Raw genomic sequence first — 15,098 nt, forward strand, 5'->3', positions numbered from 1 at the left:
CAGATCACTTTGGTGACCCCCCTGTCCTTTCATTTAAATCATAATCTGTCCAAAACTAATTGAAGTACGAAATAGAACATTCGTACCTCATACTATATGGAAGGGCACATTTTGTACAGATATGTCAGCTCCTAGAATGTGTCTTTTCCAAAGAGGGAAGTCCCAACAGTTATTGGATGCTTTGCTGTGAAAGCATATCAGTTACCTTCTGTGCTGATCTCTGTCTTATCAAACATCAGGACAAACATTTATCTCCAGCTCAACGCTGTTTATATGCAACAAAAAAAGACTAATTAATTAAAGTTGTCGAGGAAGCTAACATGCTAAATATAACACACACATTATGCTGACTAAACATATGAGTATTCTGATTGTGTGTCTGCACCCATTAGCATTTAGCTATAATTGCTGCTGCTCAGCTCACAGAGCTGAATTGTCAGTACTTTGATTAATTACTATGCTGCAAACTATTTTCTGTATTTCACCTTTTCTCTATATTCAATTTTAATTTCCATTTAGGTACCTTAACATTTCAGGGTCTGCTAGCATTCAATGACTTCAGGTAAAGTTCTCTTTTCCCCTGGAGTTGTCTTTTCTTGTTTTGTCGATATTCTGATGTGTTTTACTGGAATGCAATGATCACAAAATGTTACATCATGATCAGGCATGAAGGACTGGCGATGCACCGATTGTTGTTTCCTCTCTTTCTGCAGTATGATCAAATTGAGCCGCAGTCGATCAACTTCCTCCATCTATCTGGGTCTGGCATTTCTGTCCCTAGCTCTCCACCTACTGCTGGCGATGTTTTGCTTTTCTATCCTCCAAAATGCTTGTGTCCTTCCTACCTCCCCTAACGCTCTTCCTAGAAGAGATACTCAACACCCTGAGTCTATCTCCTCTTCCTCGGCTGCCTCGTCCTCACATAAACTGTCAGCAGTCTCCCGTGATGAAGAGCATCACAAACGTAATGGTGAAGCCCTGCAGCATAAAGAGGAAGGCTCCCCCGGTGATGCAACTGAGAAGGAAAAGAAATTGGCTGGAGCTGGAAAAGTGATTCAAAACGTCAACAGCCAATCACAGCTGGAGGCCCTGTTTAAGCACGCTCTGTACAACCTGCCTCGCCCAGAGCTAAATGATGATGATTGGTTGCTGAGGTTGAAGGAAAATGAAGATGCAAAGGATCCGGAAAGCAAAGGAGATGGGACAAAAGATGTAATCAATAGTGGCAGTTGGTAAGTGAAACTGATGGAATAGAGCAATCAGTACATCAAATATGAATATTATTATTTATTGTGCATTAATATTGTTTTTTAATGAACAGATCTTCACAAATTCTAATTCCTACTTTTCTACAGGAAAATCTGGTTGAAAATGTGATTATGAGACATTTACGGCTGCTTAACAATAATTTTACTGCTTTTACAACTTTAACTTATGTTTAGCATTGTGTGTGTGTGTGTGTGTGTGTGTGTGTGTGCACGTTCTGCATTTTACATTTGACATCTTATTTTACATCTCTGAGTCAAACTGAAATAAAGTGTGCAGTTAAGTGTGACTTTAGGCTGACCAATCATTGGTTCACATTTCTGTCTATAACACATTCAATTCTTCCCAAAGGCAGAGTGCCAGTGAGGAGGAGGAGGAGGAGGAGGGGGAGGAAGAGGAGGAGGGGGAGGAGGGCTACGACAAAGACATTTGGATGACCGACCCAGACACCCACCCTCTCTGGCTACGGTTCCATCTGGGCATCTCTCGCTGGGAACTGTACAACAGGAAGGATCCCAACCTGGGCCAGCTGACTCACTATTGGTCAACACAGCGCATCCTTGGTGTTGGTGAGCATATGAGGGGGGGGGGGGTCAGCAGGTGAGACTGAAGTGATGACAGGACCAGGGACAGCCAACAGAAACAGAGGAAGGAGAGGAAGGAGATAGGTGAAAGACTGCCAGTTATTTTATTCTCACTTTAATCTAAATACATCCTGAAGTGTCAGCCAGTCACAAAGTTCTGCATCTCCCGAGCAACCCTTACATAAAATATCTAGGGGGGCTGCAGCTATTACTCTTTAAATTCTACTTGTCCACAGTCTACCTCCACAGTCATTTAGCATTTGTAGGAAGATATGAACATTCACTGGAGTGTAGTTTACTTGATTTAAATCCAACACTAAACTTGAATGAAGCTTTGGTCCACTGCTCATTTATAGTGCCACTATCTACTGTGTTTGTTGGCCTTCTTGGGTTGAAGGCCACTTACATAAATACAATCCAGGAGAAATGACATTACTCAACACATCAAAATTACAGTTTACAATTAATGTGTTGGTCATTGAGATAGCTCCTGATGCGAATACAAAACCACAAGTATGCTGATTTAATGAGCAGTGAGGATATGCAAATGTATCCACTCGTTTCTTACAGGGAAGCGTGCAAATGTAGTATTAATATAAAAGAAAGGCTTTCATCTATAACACATCCACTTAAAATTACACTCTTAGGTATACAAAATGTTTACTCCCATTGAATTTACACATTAGCACAGAGGGAAATAAACATTTTTATGACACACAAATACCCACAAGTATGTGCACAAAACTAATTTTATAAAGTCTGTTAAACTTGTAAAGCTGTAACGTGCAGCTGAGTTTAATGACAGTTTGTGTGGTTTTTTTGTACACTGATGACCACTGACAAAATATAAAAAACAAGTCTTTGAGCATCCTCAGATGAGGTCAGAGAACCTCACACAGACACGGGGAGGAGATGCAAGAGGGACCTTTTTACTGCCAGGCAGTGCTTCACTTCAGGATTTATGGATTTGAGTGTGCACTAATTCACACTGCCCAGCTGTTTGAAGTGTGATTTAGGCGATCGAAGATTCCAGCAGTGCTTCCCAGATCTTAGTGGAAGTAAAATTTTGCAAATTATCAGTGAATGCAGGACTAGGTTCACTTTTTATGCATCACATAGCATTTTTCATTCAGGCCTTATTTCAACATGATAACCCAGTGATAGTGGTAAGACTATCAGCCATCCTTGTGCAGAAACATGCAATGCACTCCATAAAACAACATGTAAGATGCAAAATGTGTGACGGTTTACACGCATCATATTATGAGAGGGTCAAGATGTGATCATCCCATTCATTTATGCCGTTAACAGTTTTGACCTTTTCAATACATTTCAGTTCAGAAGAAAGGAGGCACCCAACTCAAACTCCTCATGTCGTTCCCAAACTACGGACAGGCGCTGCTGAAACCCATGAAGTAAGACACTACTGTCATGCACAAAGAAATGACTTTGGATGATTGTGTTTGTGTTGCTTCAATCACTATGGTGAGAATCTTTTTTCTTTTTATGCAATCAAACAAAAAATGGATTTGCAACCACAAAATATATTTGCAAACAAGACCATTATTATCTATCAACATCATTATTTTTGGTTGCAAATCCATTTTTTGTTTGATTGCATAAAAGTAAACATATTTCTCTCCATAAATCAGAAGTAGAGGTTATAATCCTAACATAGGAACATCACAGACATCACAGCATCATGTGTTCACTCCTCAGGCAATCCAGAGACGCAGAGACGGACGTAAACCTCTTCTACTTCTCTGACTTTGAAAGACACAATGCAGAGATCGCTGCCTTTCACCTTGACAGGTAAAGTCTGTTGTCTTAGCTACCAGCTACTTTACAACTTGTGACATATGAGGATATTTTAAATGAATGAATGAAAACCTTTATTGCCCCAAAGGGAAAAATATGCTTTGTGCAGGAAGCATACATACAATGTGCAAAAACTGAAAGGACATAAAACAGAGCATAATAAAACAATAAAATTCTATATGAACAATATAAAGACAATATCAGTCAATAAAATAACCTAAGGTGTAGATTTCAACATGTATTTTTGTCTATCTCTTGGCCTTTGTTGATGCTGCCTTTGTTCCCATCTCTGCCTCAGATTGTTGGGCTTCAACAGGGTCCCTCCAGTGGTTGGTCGACTCATCAACGTGACCACAGAGATCCGAGAGATCACCACTGACCACAGGCTATCTAGAACCTTCTTCACTTCCCCTGGTATGTGCGTCTGTAATGTCCCCCCACCAGCACTTTCACAGAATGTGCATGATATTTGTCACACCAAACATCAAGGCCCTTTTATTGTTACGACCAAGCTGGTGTCTCTCTGCCTCCCACCAGCGGGGAACGTGTGTTTCCATGGCCAGTGTGAGTATTACTGTTCGCCCGAGCACCCAGTGTGCGGTCAACCGCACGCACTGGAGGTTTCCCTGGCTACTATGCTGCCTGACCTCGCCCTAGCCCCCCGCAGGTCATGGAGGTCACCATGGAGACGTTCGTACAGTCGCACCAAGCTGGCACAGTGAGTCGAGCATGTGTTTGTGGTTGGTATGCGGATTTTTCCTAAAAGTTATGTCTAGTATTTAAATGCAATAATAATGTACACAAATAGCCCCATAAGGATTAATTTGTTTTGATATAATATTATACATTGTTTAGAAATATTATTCCCAATAAACTAAAACTAAAATAAAAGTGTGTGCTCGCATTTCTGTGAGTGTGATGACTCTTGAATGAGTCTGCATCTCCCTCCAGTGCTGTGAATGAAGAACTACAGAATACATTGAGTTGCGGTGGCTTTTCATTCATGCTAATGTCAGAATAATCAGTACTAAATATAACTCTTTAGGAGCCGGTTTCAACAACCGTGCACATTTTCTGTAGGCGACGTAAACACAATTTTTCACTTGTAATGCGCTTTTCAGGCAGGTTTTTGTGCAGACTTCATATATGTGATTGTTAGCTTGCTCAAACCTGGTATTATGATAGTCTAGACTAGAGTGGTCACATGTCACTTTTCAATTTTATATGCAAATAAACATCTTCACCGTCAGGACACATTGTTCCTAAGAGAAGAAGAATTGAGTCAAAAAAGTCAGAGTACAACAGGTCACAATAATACAGAATTTACAGACAGCATTTTGCAAAGTTTATAATACTTCTCTTAATTCAAAAAGTGAGTCTGGAGACTTTCCCCTCAATTGACAAAGAAGTCGCCTATATTGTGTTTGTATTTGTAAAACAACCTGTTTACCTTTCATGTAAATGGTGAAATGTTGAAATCAGAGAGAGTAGCAGTTAACTGCTAAAAAACAACAACAACAAAGAGAAAACAATAACAAATCAAAACATCCCTGTGTTCAAACTGAAATTATTTATTACAATTAAACTGATCTCTGAACCTCACCTTGTATTTGTCTTCCTCGACTCAGCTGTACTCTTGTTCCCAGGTGGGAGAAAGACCCGGCCTTCTGTGACAGAGTGAAGCAGACGCCGCCTTACAATCAAGGCACCAGACTGGTGGATCTCATAGACATGGCTGTCTTGGACTTCCTCATGAGTAGGTCTCCACATTTTAAACTCAGCTCAGGGCCCGATCGCTTTGCTGCAGCAGGGGGCATGCAGGCGCTGGGGGTCGATCCGTCTAATGGGGCCTTCGCTGACCTCTGACTTCAGTTTAGGAAAGGAGGGGGAATATTCATCCTCACGAAAATGCCACTGATATAGTCGAAATAAAGTGTTTTCATTCAAAGGCAACATGGACAGACATCATTATGAGACGTTTGAGGACTTTGGCAATGACACGTTCCTTCTGCATCTGGACAACGGGCGGGCGTGAGTACCACCAATTCCTGCTTACTGAATTCGGTTCCCGCAGTTGTTACGACTCGTGGTCGGTAGTCGGTTGTCAGTCATTGTGGTTGCTGTCCCACATTTTCCAGGTTTGGACGTCACTCTCGGGATGAGCCGTCCATTCTTGTTCCTTTGCAACAATGCTGCAGGTAAAACAAAATAAGAAAATGTCTCACTAGCAAAACACAGTGCCTGCCTGGCCATGTCGTTCAAGTATGTTGTGCAAACACTTAATGAGGAAAAGAAAACATGTTTACATCTTTATTGGTCCTCTTCTTCACATTCAGGATCCGCCGCTCCACCCTCCTTCGCATGCGCCTTTTGTCCACCCCCAGCTTCCGTCTGAGCGATGTTATGCGCGAGTCACTGGTCCAGGATCCTCTAGCAAGCATTGCCCCCCTCCTGTCTGAACCACACCTATCTGCTTTGGACAGACGCCTGGCAGCTGTCCTACAGGTGGTGCAAACCTGTCAACATCGCCACAAAGACGTCATTTACAACGACCTGGGAGCTTATGATGAAGATTATGATCAACAGCTTGACTGAAGAAAATAAATATCAAATATTACTCAGCGGTGATTTTTTTATTTTTATTATGGTTATGCTGCAGCTTTGACTTTATACGCATCGGATGGTCCAAACACTTCAAGACCATTTCTGGATGCAATTTTAATACAGTTCATTAAACTAAGTTCTCTTTGACATTCTGCTCTGGATGCTTGAGATGGAGCACAAACAGCTGAGATGTTTGAGCTTCTAGATTTCAGTGCTGCAGCCAGAATGTCTGGAAAGGTGCTGATTGACGCACGGGCTCACATTGAAAAGTAGCACAGTGTTGCAGGGGCATTTTATTCTGAAAAGTCAGAGCGGAAGCCCGCTGCGAGAGCCTGAGCCTGGGCAGCGACCTTAAAAGTAGGCCGTCATCCGGCGATTAGAAATGTTTGGTCCCGCCCCTTTTCCAGACGACTGGAGATCGTAATGGATTTTTACCTGTAACCTCTGTGATGATTGAATAAACGTGTGGAAAGGACGGAGTTTGTTCACGCGTTTATTTCAAGAGGGCAACAACAACATGAATTTTTACGTGTTTCTTTTATTCTCAATTCAGGTTGGATTTTGTTTTTGTGCGCTGCGCAAAGACCGCATCAGCAGTGCGCGATTACGCGCGGGCGCATCTTAGAGAGAACGTAGTCTGCACTCTGCAACATATCTGGACGGCTAACTCCAAAGTAACAGTGTTTACTGAGCGAAAACCCGCCCCTTCGTGGAATGTGCGCGGGTTCCTGTTGAATCTCCGTCTGTAGCTCTGCTTTGTTTACTTTCGCTTTCGACAGGTCACCCCCGTCGATTGGCGTTTTCTCTCCCTAAACTTTATTACTGAACATGTGACCGGAAGAGTGCGCGCCTACAACAACTGGCTGGAGCTTCTTCTTACGCACGACATTTTCACCCTGGGCAGTATTTGGTTTCGATGGTTCAATTTGCGAGCCTTTCTGGAGAGTCGGTTCTTGCTTCCATTGTGTTTCCGGGACAGATTTAGTTTGCTTCGGATTGTTGTTGTTTGACCAGAGATGGATCCCTTGGATTTCCTGGAGCCCGCGCAACTGCTGATTTTTTTTCGCCGTCACAAAACAGAACTGTCCTGCTTGAAGAACCCGCGCACCTTCATCAACCAGCTCAGGGACCACAACCTGATACCCGAGGACCGCTACAAGGTCTGCCGCTGTCGGGGAAACGCTTGTTTATTTTTAAATCCGCATAAGGGTAGAGTTTGAATGAGATGTTTACGCAGATACCTAAGCCATTACACAAATAACATTTCTTTTTTTTTTTCTACGCCTGCTTCATATAATGTGTATTATGAACACTGTTATCTTATAAAATTAAGGTGCGTAAACTGGTGCGTATTGTGCGTTACGCAGTAATAAATCATTACTCTTGAAACTACAGCATGCTTTTCAAAATAAAATGTTGTTAAATGTAATAAGTTTAACAAATCTAAAGGTATACAAAGTTGGGCTTTTTATTTTTTTTATTTATCCAATTGTTGGAGTGAAACCAGCACAATTTGAATGAGCGCACAATATTTCTTAAAATAAATGCATATAATCTGTGCCTCACATTTCCCACAGTCTGCTATGAATCTGTACTGATTTGTTTTTATCAACCAACAAGAAATAATTATTCAAAAACGTTTTCCCATTCCATTTTGCTGCCATAACTAATTTCTGATTCTTGTTTTGTTGTTTGTCGTTTGTTTTTAACATTTACTTATAATGGAGGCGTTAAAAAAAAAATCACATCTTGTAAAATATGCATTTGATTTACTCACCAGACCTCACAGTCATAAAGGGGTCTGATATGCACTGTCATGCAAAATGTCATGGTTTGTGTATGAAGATACCAAGAACAAATTAGAACCTTTTTATGATGATCACCATCTGGATTCACCAGAAATGTTTATTTCAAATATATGGATATATTATTACATCATTAGATATAATCATGACAATTAAGTGTGGCATAGAATTTAGATTATTTTGGCAAACCCTTTTTCTCTGTACTTTTGTACACATGCAGAAGATGATTCGCATGAAGAGTGAAAACAACATGAAGCAAGCTCTTTACGAGGTTCTGGACTGGCTGGAGAGAGAGCAGTCAGGGCACATCACAAGGTTCTGGACGTGTGTCTTCAAGGAGACCATCATTAACAATTACCCCACCCTGCGACTGCTGCGGAACAGCCTCCTAGACGGTCAGTCTCTCCCTTGTTTTGTTCTCAAGCTCTCTTCCCGGCTTTCTGTTTGAATCCAAAGGTGCGAGTTTGTTTGTGTATTGGAGGTCCTTATCAGCTCTTTAGACACATTGACGCCAAGCAGTTTCAGTTGTCCACACGTTCTACCCCTACGCCTTCTGGAGGAGAATGGAAACTCTCTCGTTTGCCTTGATTAAGTCGGTAACATCTGTCGCACGGCCCGTTCAAGGTGGGTCTGTTCTGCCTTGATGGTGCCGCACTTTTATGCATAACGACCATACCTTGATGCCATCCAGGTGGTGCAATGTTGTCGTCCGCACGTTCTCTATTCACAAATATATCCTGTTTTCTTCACTTCATTCATGGGCGAAAGTGTAATTACAGGTTCTTTCCAGTTTGACTCACAACTGCCCGAGAAGGTGGGAAAAGGAGACACAGAAAAGGGGAAAAGGAATGGGCTTTCAGGGGATGAGGAGGAAGGTGAGACTGAAACAAACTCCGTAAAAAAGAAGAGAAAACTGAGGAGCAGCGGCCTGCTTGAGGAGGAGCAGGCCAGTACATCAGCTCCATCGACTCCGGGTCAGAGGAAAAAGAGCAAAAAAATACATTTCTGTAAGTCACCGCCCACTGATGCTAGTTTAACAGAACCTTAGCATCTCTATCCAGTCTAAATACCAGGATGATCTTTCTAACCCTGTGGAATCAACATGAAATTAATTATGAGGCCGGTCTGGATCAGAAAAAGAACATGCCTGATTTGGAAAAAAAGAATCAAAATAACTTTTTTCTCTCTCCAGCTTCTCCCCTGAAGAAGGGAGAGAAAGAGGACATTTGGAATTGGCCCATATATAGGTTGCAGCTGCCTGTGACCTGTGGAAATGTCGAGGGGATGCTGGACAGAGACAAGCTGGCGAAAGGCAAGCAGAACTCCTTTTAAGAGAAAATTATTCAAATAAAAAAGCAAAATACTCATGGTTTAATCTAATGTGAGATTAAATTTGACGAGGATTTTTGGTTTAACAATCGTACAAAAAACAGATTGTGATCTCCAAAATCTTCTGAATGTTCCAGGGGAGAAGTGTGTCCAGCACGACAAACGATGGTTCACTCCCAGTGACTTTGAGAGTCTTGCAGGAAAGCAGAGCTGCAGGAACTGGAAGATGAGCATTCGGTGTCGGAGCGCCACACTGGGAAAACTCATCCAGGTCTGTTGAGAGGGGTTTCTATTGAGGGAATGTTTTTCCTTGCAGGATCACTTCACACATGCTTGGTCATTTTGTGTTTTATTTTGAACTTCATTGTAGGAAGGTCACCTGAAGTCAATCAGATGCAAAATCAAAGGAAGATGTAAAAAAGTAAGACGACAAACTGATGAAAAAGCAGGAGTGAATGAACTGTGACTTTGTTGCGTATCCTCTTCAGTCTCTCTTATCGTGTTCTCCTTTGTCTTCAGGCCAAGAAATCACTCTTCCAATCTGTTGAGTCAACCACAGGTTTGTTGCTAGTGAAAAATGGATTCTATGTTTTGCATAGCTTTTGATAGAGCGCTGCATCTCCTCTAGCCATTGCACAACATCTCTTTCCTCACATAAAATATTCAACCATAGTGAGTGATATACATATATATCTATGTCTGTATTTCTGTAAAAAGACACATTCTTAATTAATAATTTAGAATACTTGGCTTATAACAACAGACAAGTCCTTTTGAAACTGCTCCTCACGCATCCTTATTTTAGAAACTGAGGGAGAAAATGAAGATGGAAATGAGGCGCCTCGCTCAGAACAGGAGAACCAGTCTGCATCGACGGGCAAACAAAGTTCCACAGAAATCACAGGTGCCGTTTCTGCAAACAAAAAAAAATCTTAGTTGAATACATTTTGTTTGCTGACAGGTAATAAGGCAAACTGCTTTAGATGTTTCTAGGATGAAGGAAACAATTATGGTAACCATACTCTCAACATATATCCATCAGATGAAGAGGGAGAGGCGGAGAAACAGCCTGAGCAGCAGCCTGAAGCCAGCCATGACGGCAGGAAGACATTCAATGTTACATGCGGCGCTTTAGCTGGGACTTTGTACAAGAAGCGGTTTGCATCAGGTAACTGCATGAAAGAAGGAACATTTGCGTATGTGTGCAGTGAATCCTGATTAAGGTCTGAAATGTTGCTCCATAAGGGGATAATCAGCCAACCCAAGCGGAACGTTTCCCTCCTAAACTCACTCTCACCACCAGGAACCTGTGGGAAGAGCATCCGCACGGAGATGAGCTGGATGACCCCGGTGGAATTCATGGAAGCGGCATCGTGCGAGAGCGATGCCTCCTGGAGAAAAGACATCACATGTGAAGGGAAACCGCTTAGTGACCTTACAGCGGTAAGGCCGTTGTGGACGGTGCAAGGCTAAAATCACTCGAGACGTCTGTCTTGGTTTATTCATCAGCACCAGTGTGTTTGGACACAGCAGTTGAAGTTACCGGTAATTAAATGTGATGCCATGCTGTGCAAAGTGCAGGGCATAGTTGTGTTGGTTACTTTGCTGATTAGATGCAAGGAGACTCCAGCAACACTCAAGTACAACAACTAAGAATGCCAAATAGGACAGTTGCAGCGTAGTCACGTTTATGGTGAACGGTCGTATTCACGGTTGTACATGAGGACAAACTTGCTGAATCACAATAAATGCCAGCCAATGTTTTAACCGCTTAGTCACAATTAATTACAAGAAAAAACAAAAAAAAGATATTTCCTTCATCTGTGCTCATTAAGTATTGAATGCAGGTGAGTGAGCGGTTGGCAAACAGATTTCTTATGCCTAAACTATGAAATTGGAGTGAAGAAGACGTTGTTCGTGTGTCTGTTTCAGTCCAACGTCTTGAGGATCCACTCACTGCTGTGTCCTTGTCCAAAATGCACACCGGATCCTCAAGACCTGGTAAGTATCGTTGTCGTCTTCAAGTTCCATATTCTGCAGCCCCCCCCCCCCCCCCCACACACACACACACACTTTAAAGCACGACTGGAACATGTGAGGTGAATAAAGGCTGACGGCTCATTTATACTTCTCCTCTTCCACAAACTTCCAAGCATCCTTCACGTCTACATTTATATTAAGAAACACTAGGAGTCGTTGAAGCCTAGTCTAACAGGCTTCACCAATGGCTTGTGGTATCCCAGTCGTTAATGTCACACCTTAAACGTGGATTTAGAAACCGTTGGTGTCACCATGATGACTGTCATTGATTTAGCAGCCTCACAATGGTAAATAGACACTGTACTTATGCAGTACCTCTCTCTCTAGTCTGACTGACTGCTCAAAGCGCTTTACAACACCCTTTCATTCACCCGTTCACACCAACGATCCTGCCACTGAGCCACCTGGAGCGCAGACGGAAGGCTCCAATCGCATCCGTCTTAAACTTGCTGCCGTCGTTTGTCCGCCTTCCCAGGAGCATCAGAAAAACGACGACGAGTGCTTCATCTGTAAAAGTGAACAGGAACCGTTTGTGGTATGCGACCAATGTCCTCGTTCCTTCCACCAGAATTGCCACCTGCCTTGCATCGAGGACGCGATTATAGGGTGAGGACATATACGTGAGAAATTAATGAATTGGCTTTGTCGGCGATTTCCGCGAGGATCGAACTGAGCAGATAGACATATCCAAATAGCTTCAAGTGATTTGCATGTTTGTGTCTGCGGCTAAACAGGGACGACAGACTGTGGATGTGTACATTCTGCGTATACAAAAGCAATCAAGCGTGCTTTTACCGGGATGAGCTGACCAGGGAAGCGGCAATGGCCCGCCAAATATCACAACACATGCTGGTGAGCACACTGTCGGCCTGTTATTACATCTTTATTACAGTCAGTGCTCCTTCACGCCTGTCTCTCTGCCACGCCGTCGTTCCCTCCTCTCTTTTACATATAACAGGTGTGCCAGTACCTCCTCCTCCTCTTGTACAGTGCTGATCAGCAACAAATATTTGCAACCAACCCGAGTCTCCATGTAAGTCTTTCTTTGTTGTTGCCGTGCGACGGAGGCGCGTGTAACGAGCAGCATGCTGGAGTACTCGCAACATCTTCAGGTCTTTATGCTCTGCAGCCACAGATTAGAGACTACTCTACCGTGATCAATACTCCAATGTGGCTGAGCAACATAGCAGAGAAGCTCCAGGGCCAGAGCTACCAGACCGTCGGAGAGTTTGAGTCCGACGTCCAGCTCATTTTCTCGAACTGCGCTACGTACAACCGAGTAAGGAACCGCGTCATCAGACACATCGGGGTGATAATCAGGGTTGGGGATTTTTGACATTTACAATGTGTGACACATGAATACTTATCTTTTTACAGGAGAATGCTGAATTTCTTACGATGGGCAGAAGATTGAAGAACATATTTGACAAAGAGCTGAAGAATGTGCTAAACATCTGCGACTAGGCTGCTTGCAGATTTTTCTGTTTTCAAATGCTGCAGTTTTATAATGAAATTGTTGTCAGTATTACATTTCTTTTTTTCATCGCATTGTTGCCCATCATCTTCAGTCTTTTGTTGCTCCTGTCCCAATTGTTGTGAGATGTTTAACCCTTTATTGGAAGTGTCTTCTTGGTAATGTTAAAATGTAAAAAAAAATCATGTCCTCCAATAACAGTCTATTATGGTTACATTTTTTATTAATTCATCGAGTGCTCTAAAAGGGTTAATCTAATCTAATGGTGGCTGTTTACTGCTTTTTTTTTACTCTATATTGGTGTCTGTTTAGACTTTAGATGAAACCATTACGATAATATAAATATTTGTTTTAATGGGATTGAAATATTTGTTTTGTTTTTTTAATACAGCATTTAAGTAAATTAAATTATTTACTGCATGCTGCTTATTGCTTTAAGTATTGATGTTCTCCAGCAAGAATTTTACACCATGCAAAATATCAAATGGGCGTCAATGCGCGTTACTCAAAGTGTTGTAACACATTTATTTGTAAAAGTTTCTCACGCACACACCTCATGGCCGCCTTGAATTTCATTACACACGCTACAGATCGTGTATTCTGATCACGACATAAAAACGCTCCACCGTGGACAACGAGCGCTGCGCTCAGCTGACGTCACCGTCACAGTTGCCAGCAGCAAAATCTGCTGCGAGCTGCGCAGCCGCTCTGCGCATCCGTCGTCTGAGGTGGACACAGCGCAGCCATTTCTCTGTCCCTCATGTAAAAACATACAGGGGGGGGGTTGTTGGTGCCGTTTGACCTTCACGCGTTACGCACACAGCGAGCCGCGAGGACGCAATGGCCGCTGCGGCGCAACTCTCCGCCTGAGATCCGCGATCTCTAAACTTTTCTCCAAATCCAACGCCTGCGCAGACTCCGTCTGTCCGCGGGCGGTTATGGAGGGAAATGTGCACGGAGGAAACAGAGACATCGCCGCGATGCACGTGAAGACAGAAGCCGGCGACGAGCACGCATCTGCGTTGTTTTTGGGCAGTCAGGAGTCGCCTGCGTCCTGCGGAGAAACCGCATGCAGAGGAGGAGGAGGAGACCAGACTGCAGAGGAGCTGCAATCCGCCTCCACAACGGCCCCTGTGCTGCTGTGTGAGTAGAGCGCACAGCTGACCTGTCATATCCTGGGTTTTATTGATTTATTTATATATATTAGATTTGTTTTTAGTGACTAATAAACGATCTGTTTCCAATGATCATACTAACCAAGGACAGTTTAAAAGTCACTACAATAGTGTTGGATTTTCTGCACAGTACTATTTTTTTTATTTTTTTTTGCTGGCTTCTTAAGTCTCATAAAATATTCAACCCTCTTTAAAGAGGAACATTCACAGCTCAAAATCTCATTAAAACACTGTGAAAACCGTCACAGACGTACTTGAGGCTTTTTTGTTTTTGCTTTCCTGAGTCTCCTGACTAGATAAAGACTCCGTGCCTGAACTCCAACCCCTTCACCACTGCCGAGACCAAAAGTTAAAGCGATCCGGCGATCAGACACGCGGGTTTCAGGATGGTTCTCCCTTGAGATGCAGCATCCACAGTCAGCAGAACAGACAAAGTCTGAGTCCGTTATTTAGGTGCTTCCAACAGCCGGACACAAACGGTGAAGCGCTGGAAAGTGAAGGAACACAAATCATTGTCGCATTACTGACGTTATAAACTGTATCCTGCCTGTCTCCACTGTTAGATCCCGTCAGTACAGACCACTTCTTCCCATCAGGAGATGGGAAAACATACCTGAAGATAGCTCCAGGTGGGTACATGAGCGTACACACAACGATGAAGCGCGCACTCAGTGCGGCAGGTGTATGTGAGTTTTTAAGGTCTGGTGTAGTGAAAACTCAACAGATAGTATGCCAATCTGCATTAGTGCTCTGTGTTCAGGCTTTCAGTAAAATGGAGAGAGCTTCAAATGGTATTAAAATAAAATATGTTGTCATATTTTCAGGACATTTCATGTTCAATTCACCCCCAAAAAAACCTTTTCTACAATATATATATCTCCAAACATTTATTTCTGATTACATTTGTGATTTATGAAAGTTAGAGATCATATAAGGCTTTAAATAAATATGATTAGTTTAGTTTTAGTTTGGTTTATTGTTTGTTTCAAGCAGAATGAAAAAA

At 42.6% G+C, this 15,098-nt stretch overlaps 2 protein-coding genes across 2 annotated transcripts; both read left to right on the forward strand.

Moving 5' to 3' along the window:
* The first annotated feature begins 714 nt into the window (after positions 1-714).
* LOC137913756 (extracellular serine/threonine protein kinase FAM20C-like) lies at positions 715-6,263 on the forward strand. Its single transcript, XM_068757389.1, has 10 exons — positions 715-1,232; positions 1,618-1,835; positions 3,187-3,265; positions 3,570-3,662; positions 3,967-4,082; positions 4,206-4,386; positions 5,315-5,424; positions 5,618-5,699; positions 5,807-5,866; positions 6,005-6,263. Exons 1-10 carry the CDS (start codon positions 715-717, stop codon positions 6,261-6,263), a joined length of 1,716 nt encoding a protein of 571 aa, XP_068613490.1.
* A 1,025-nt stretch (positions 6,264-7,288) lies between these two features.
* Positions 7,289-13,280, forward strand: LOC137913757 (nuclear body protein SP140-like). The gene is made up of 16 exons (XM_068757390.1): positions 7,289-7,432; positions 8,298-8,472; positions 8,857-9,084; positions 9,270-9,389; positions 9,544-9,677; positions 9,777-9,827; positions 9,926-9,965; positions 10,212-10,310; positions 10,449-10,574; positions 10,710-10,849; positions 11,339-11,407; positions 11,922-12,052; positions 12,181-12,298; positions 12,405-12,479; positions 12,582-12,725; positions 12,824-13,280. Exons 1-16 carry the CDS (start codon positions 7,289-7,291, stop codon positions 12,908-12,910), a joined length of 1,881 nt encoding a protein of 626 aa, XP_068613491.1. The 3' UTR covers positions 12,911-13,280.
* Positions 13,281-15,098: the final 1,818 nt, after the last annotated feature.

This window comes from Brachionichthys hirsutus, unplaced genomic scaffold, assembly GCF_040956055.1.
Source record: "Brachionichthys hirsutus isolate HB-005 unplaced genomic scaffold, CSIRO-AGI_Bhir_v1 contig_853, whole genome shotgun sequence".
NCBI classification, from domain to species: domain Eukaryota; kingdom Metazoa; phylum Chordata; class Actinopteri; order Lophiiformes; family Brachionichthyidae; genus Brachionichthys; species Brachionichthys hirsutus.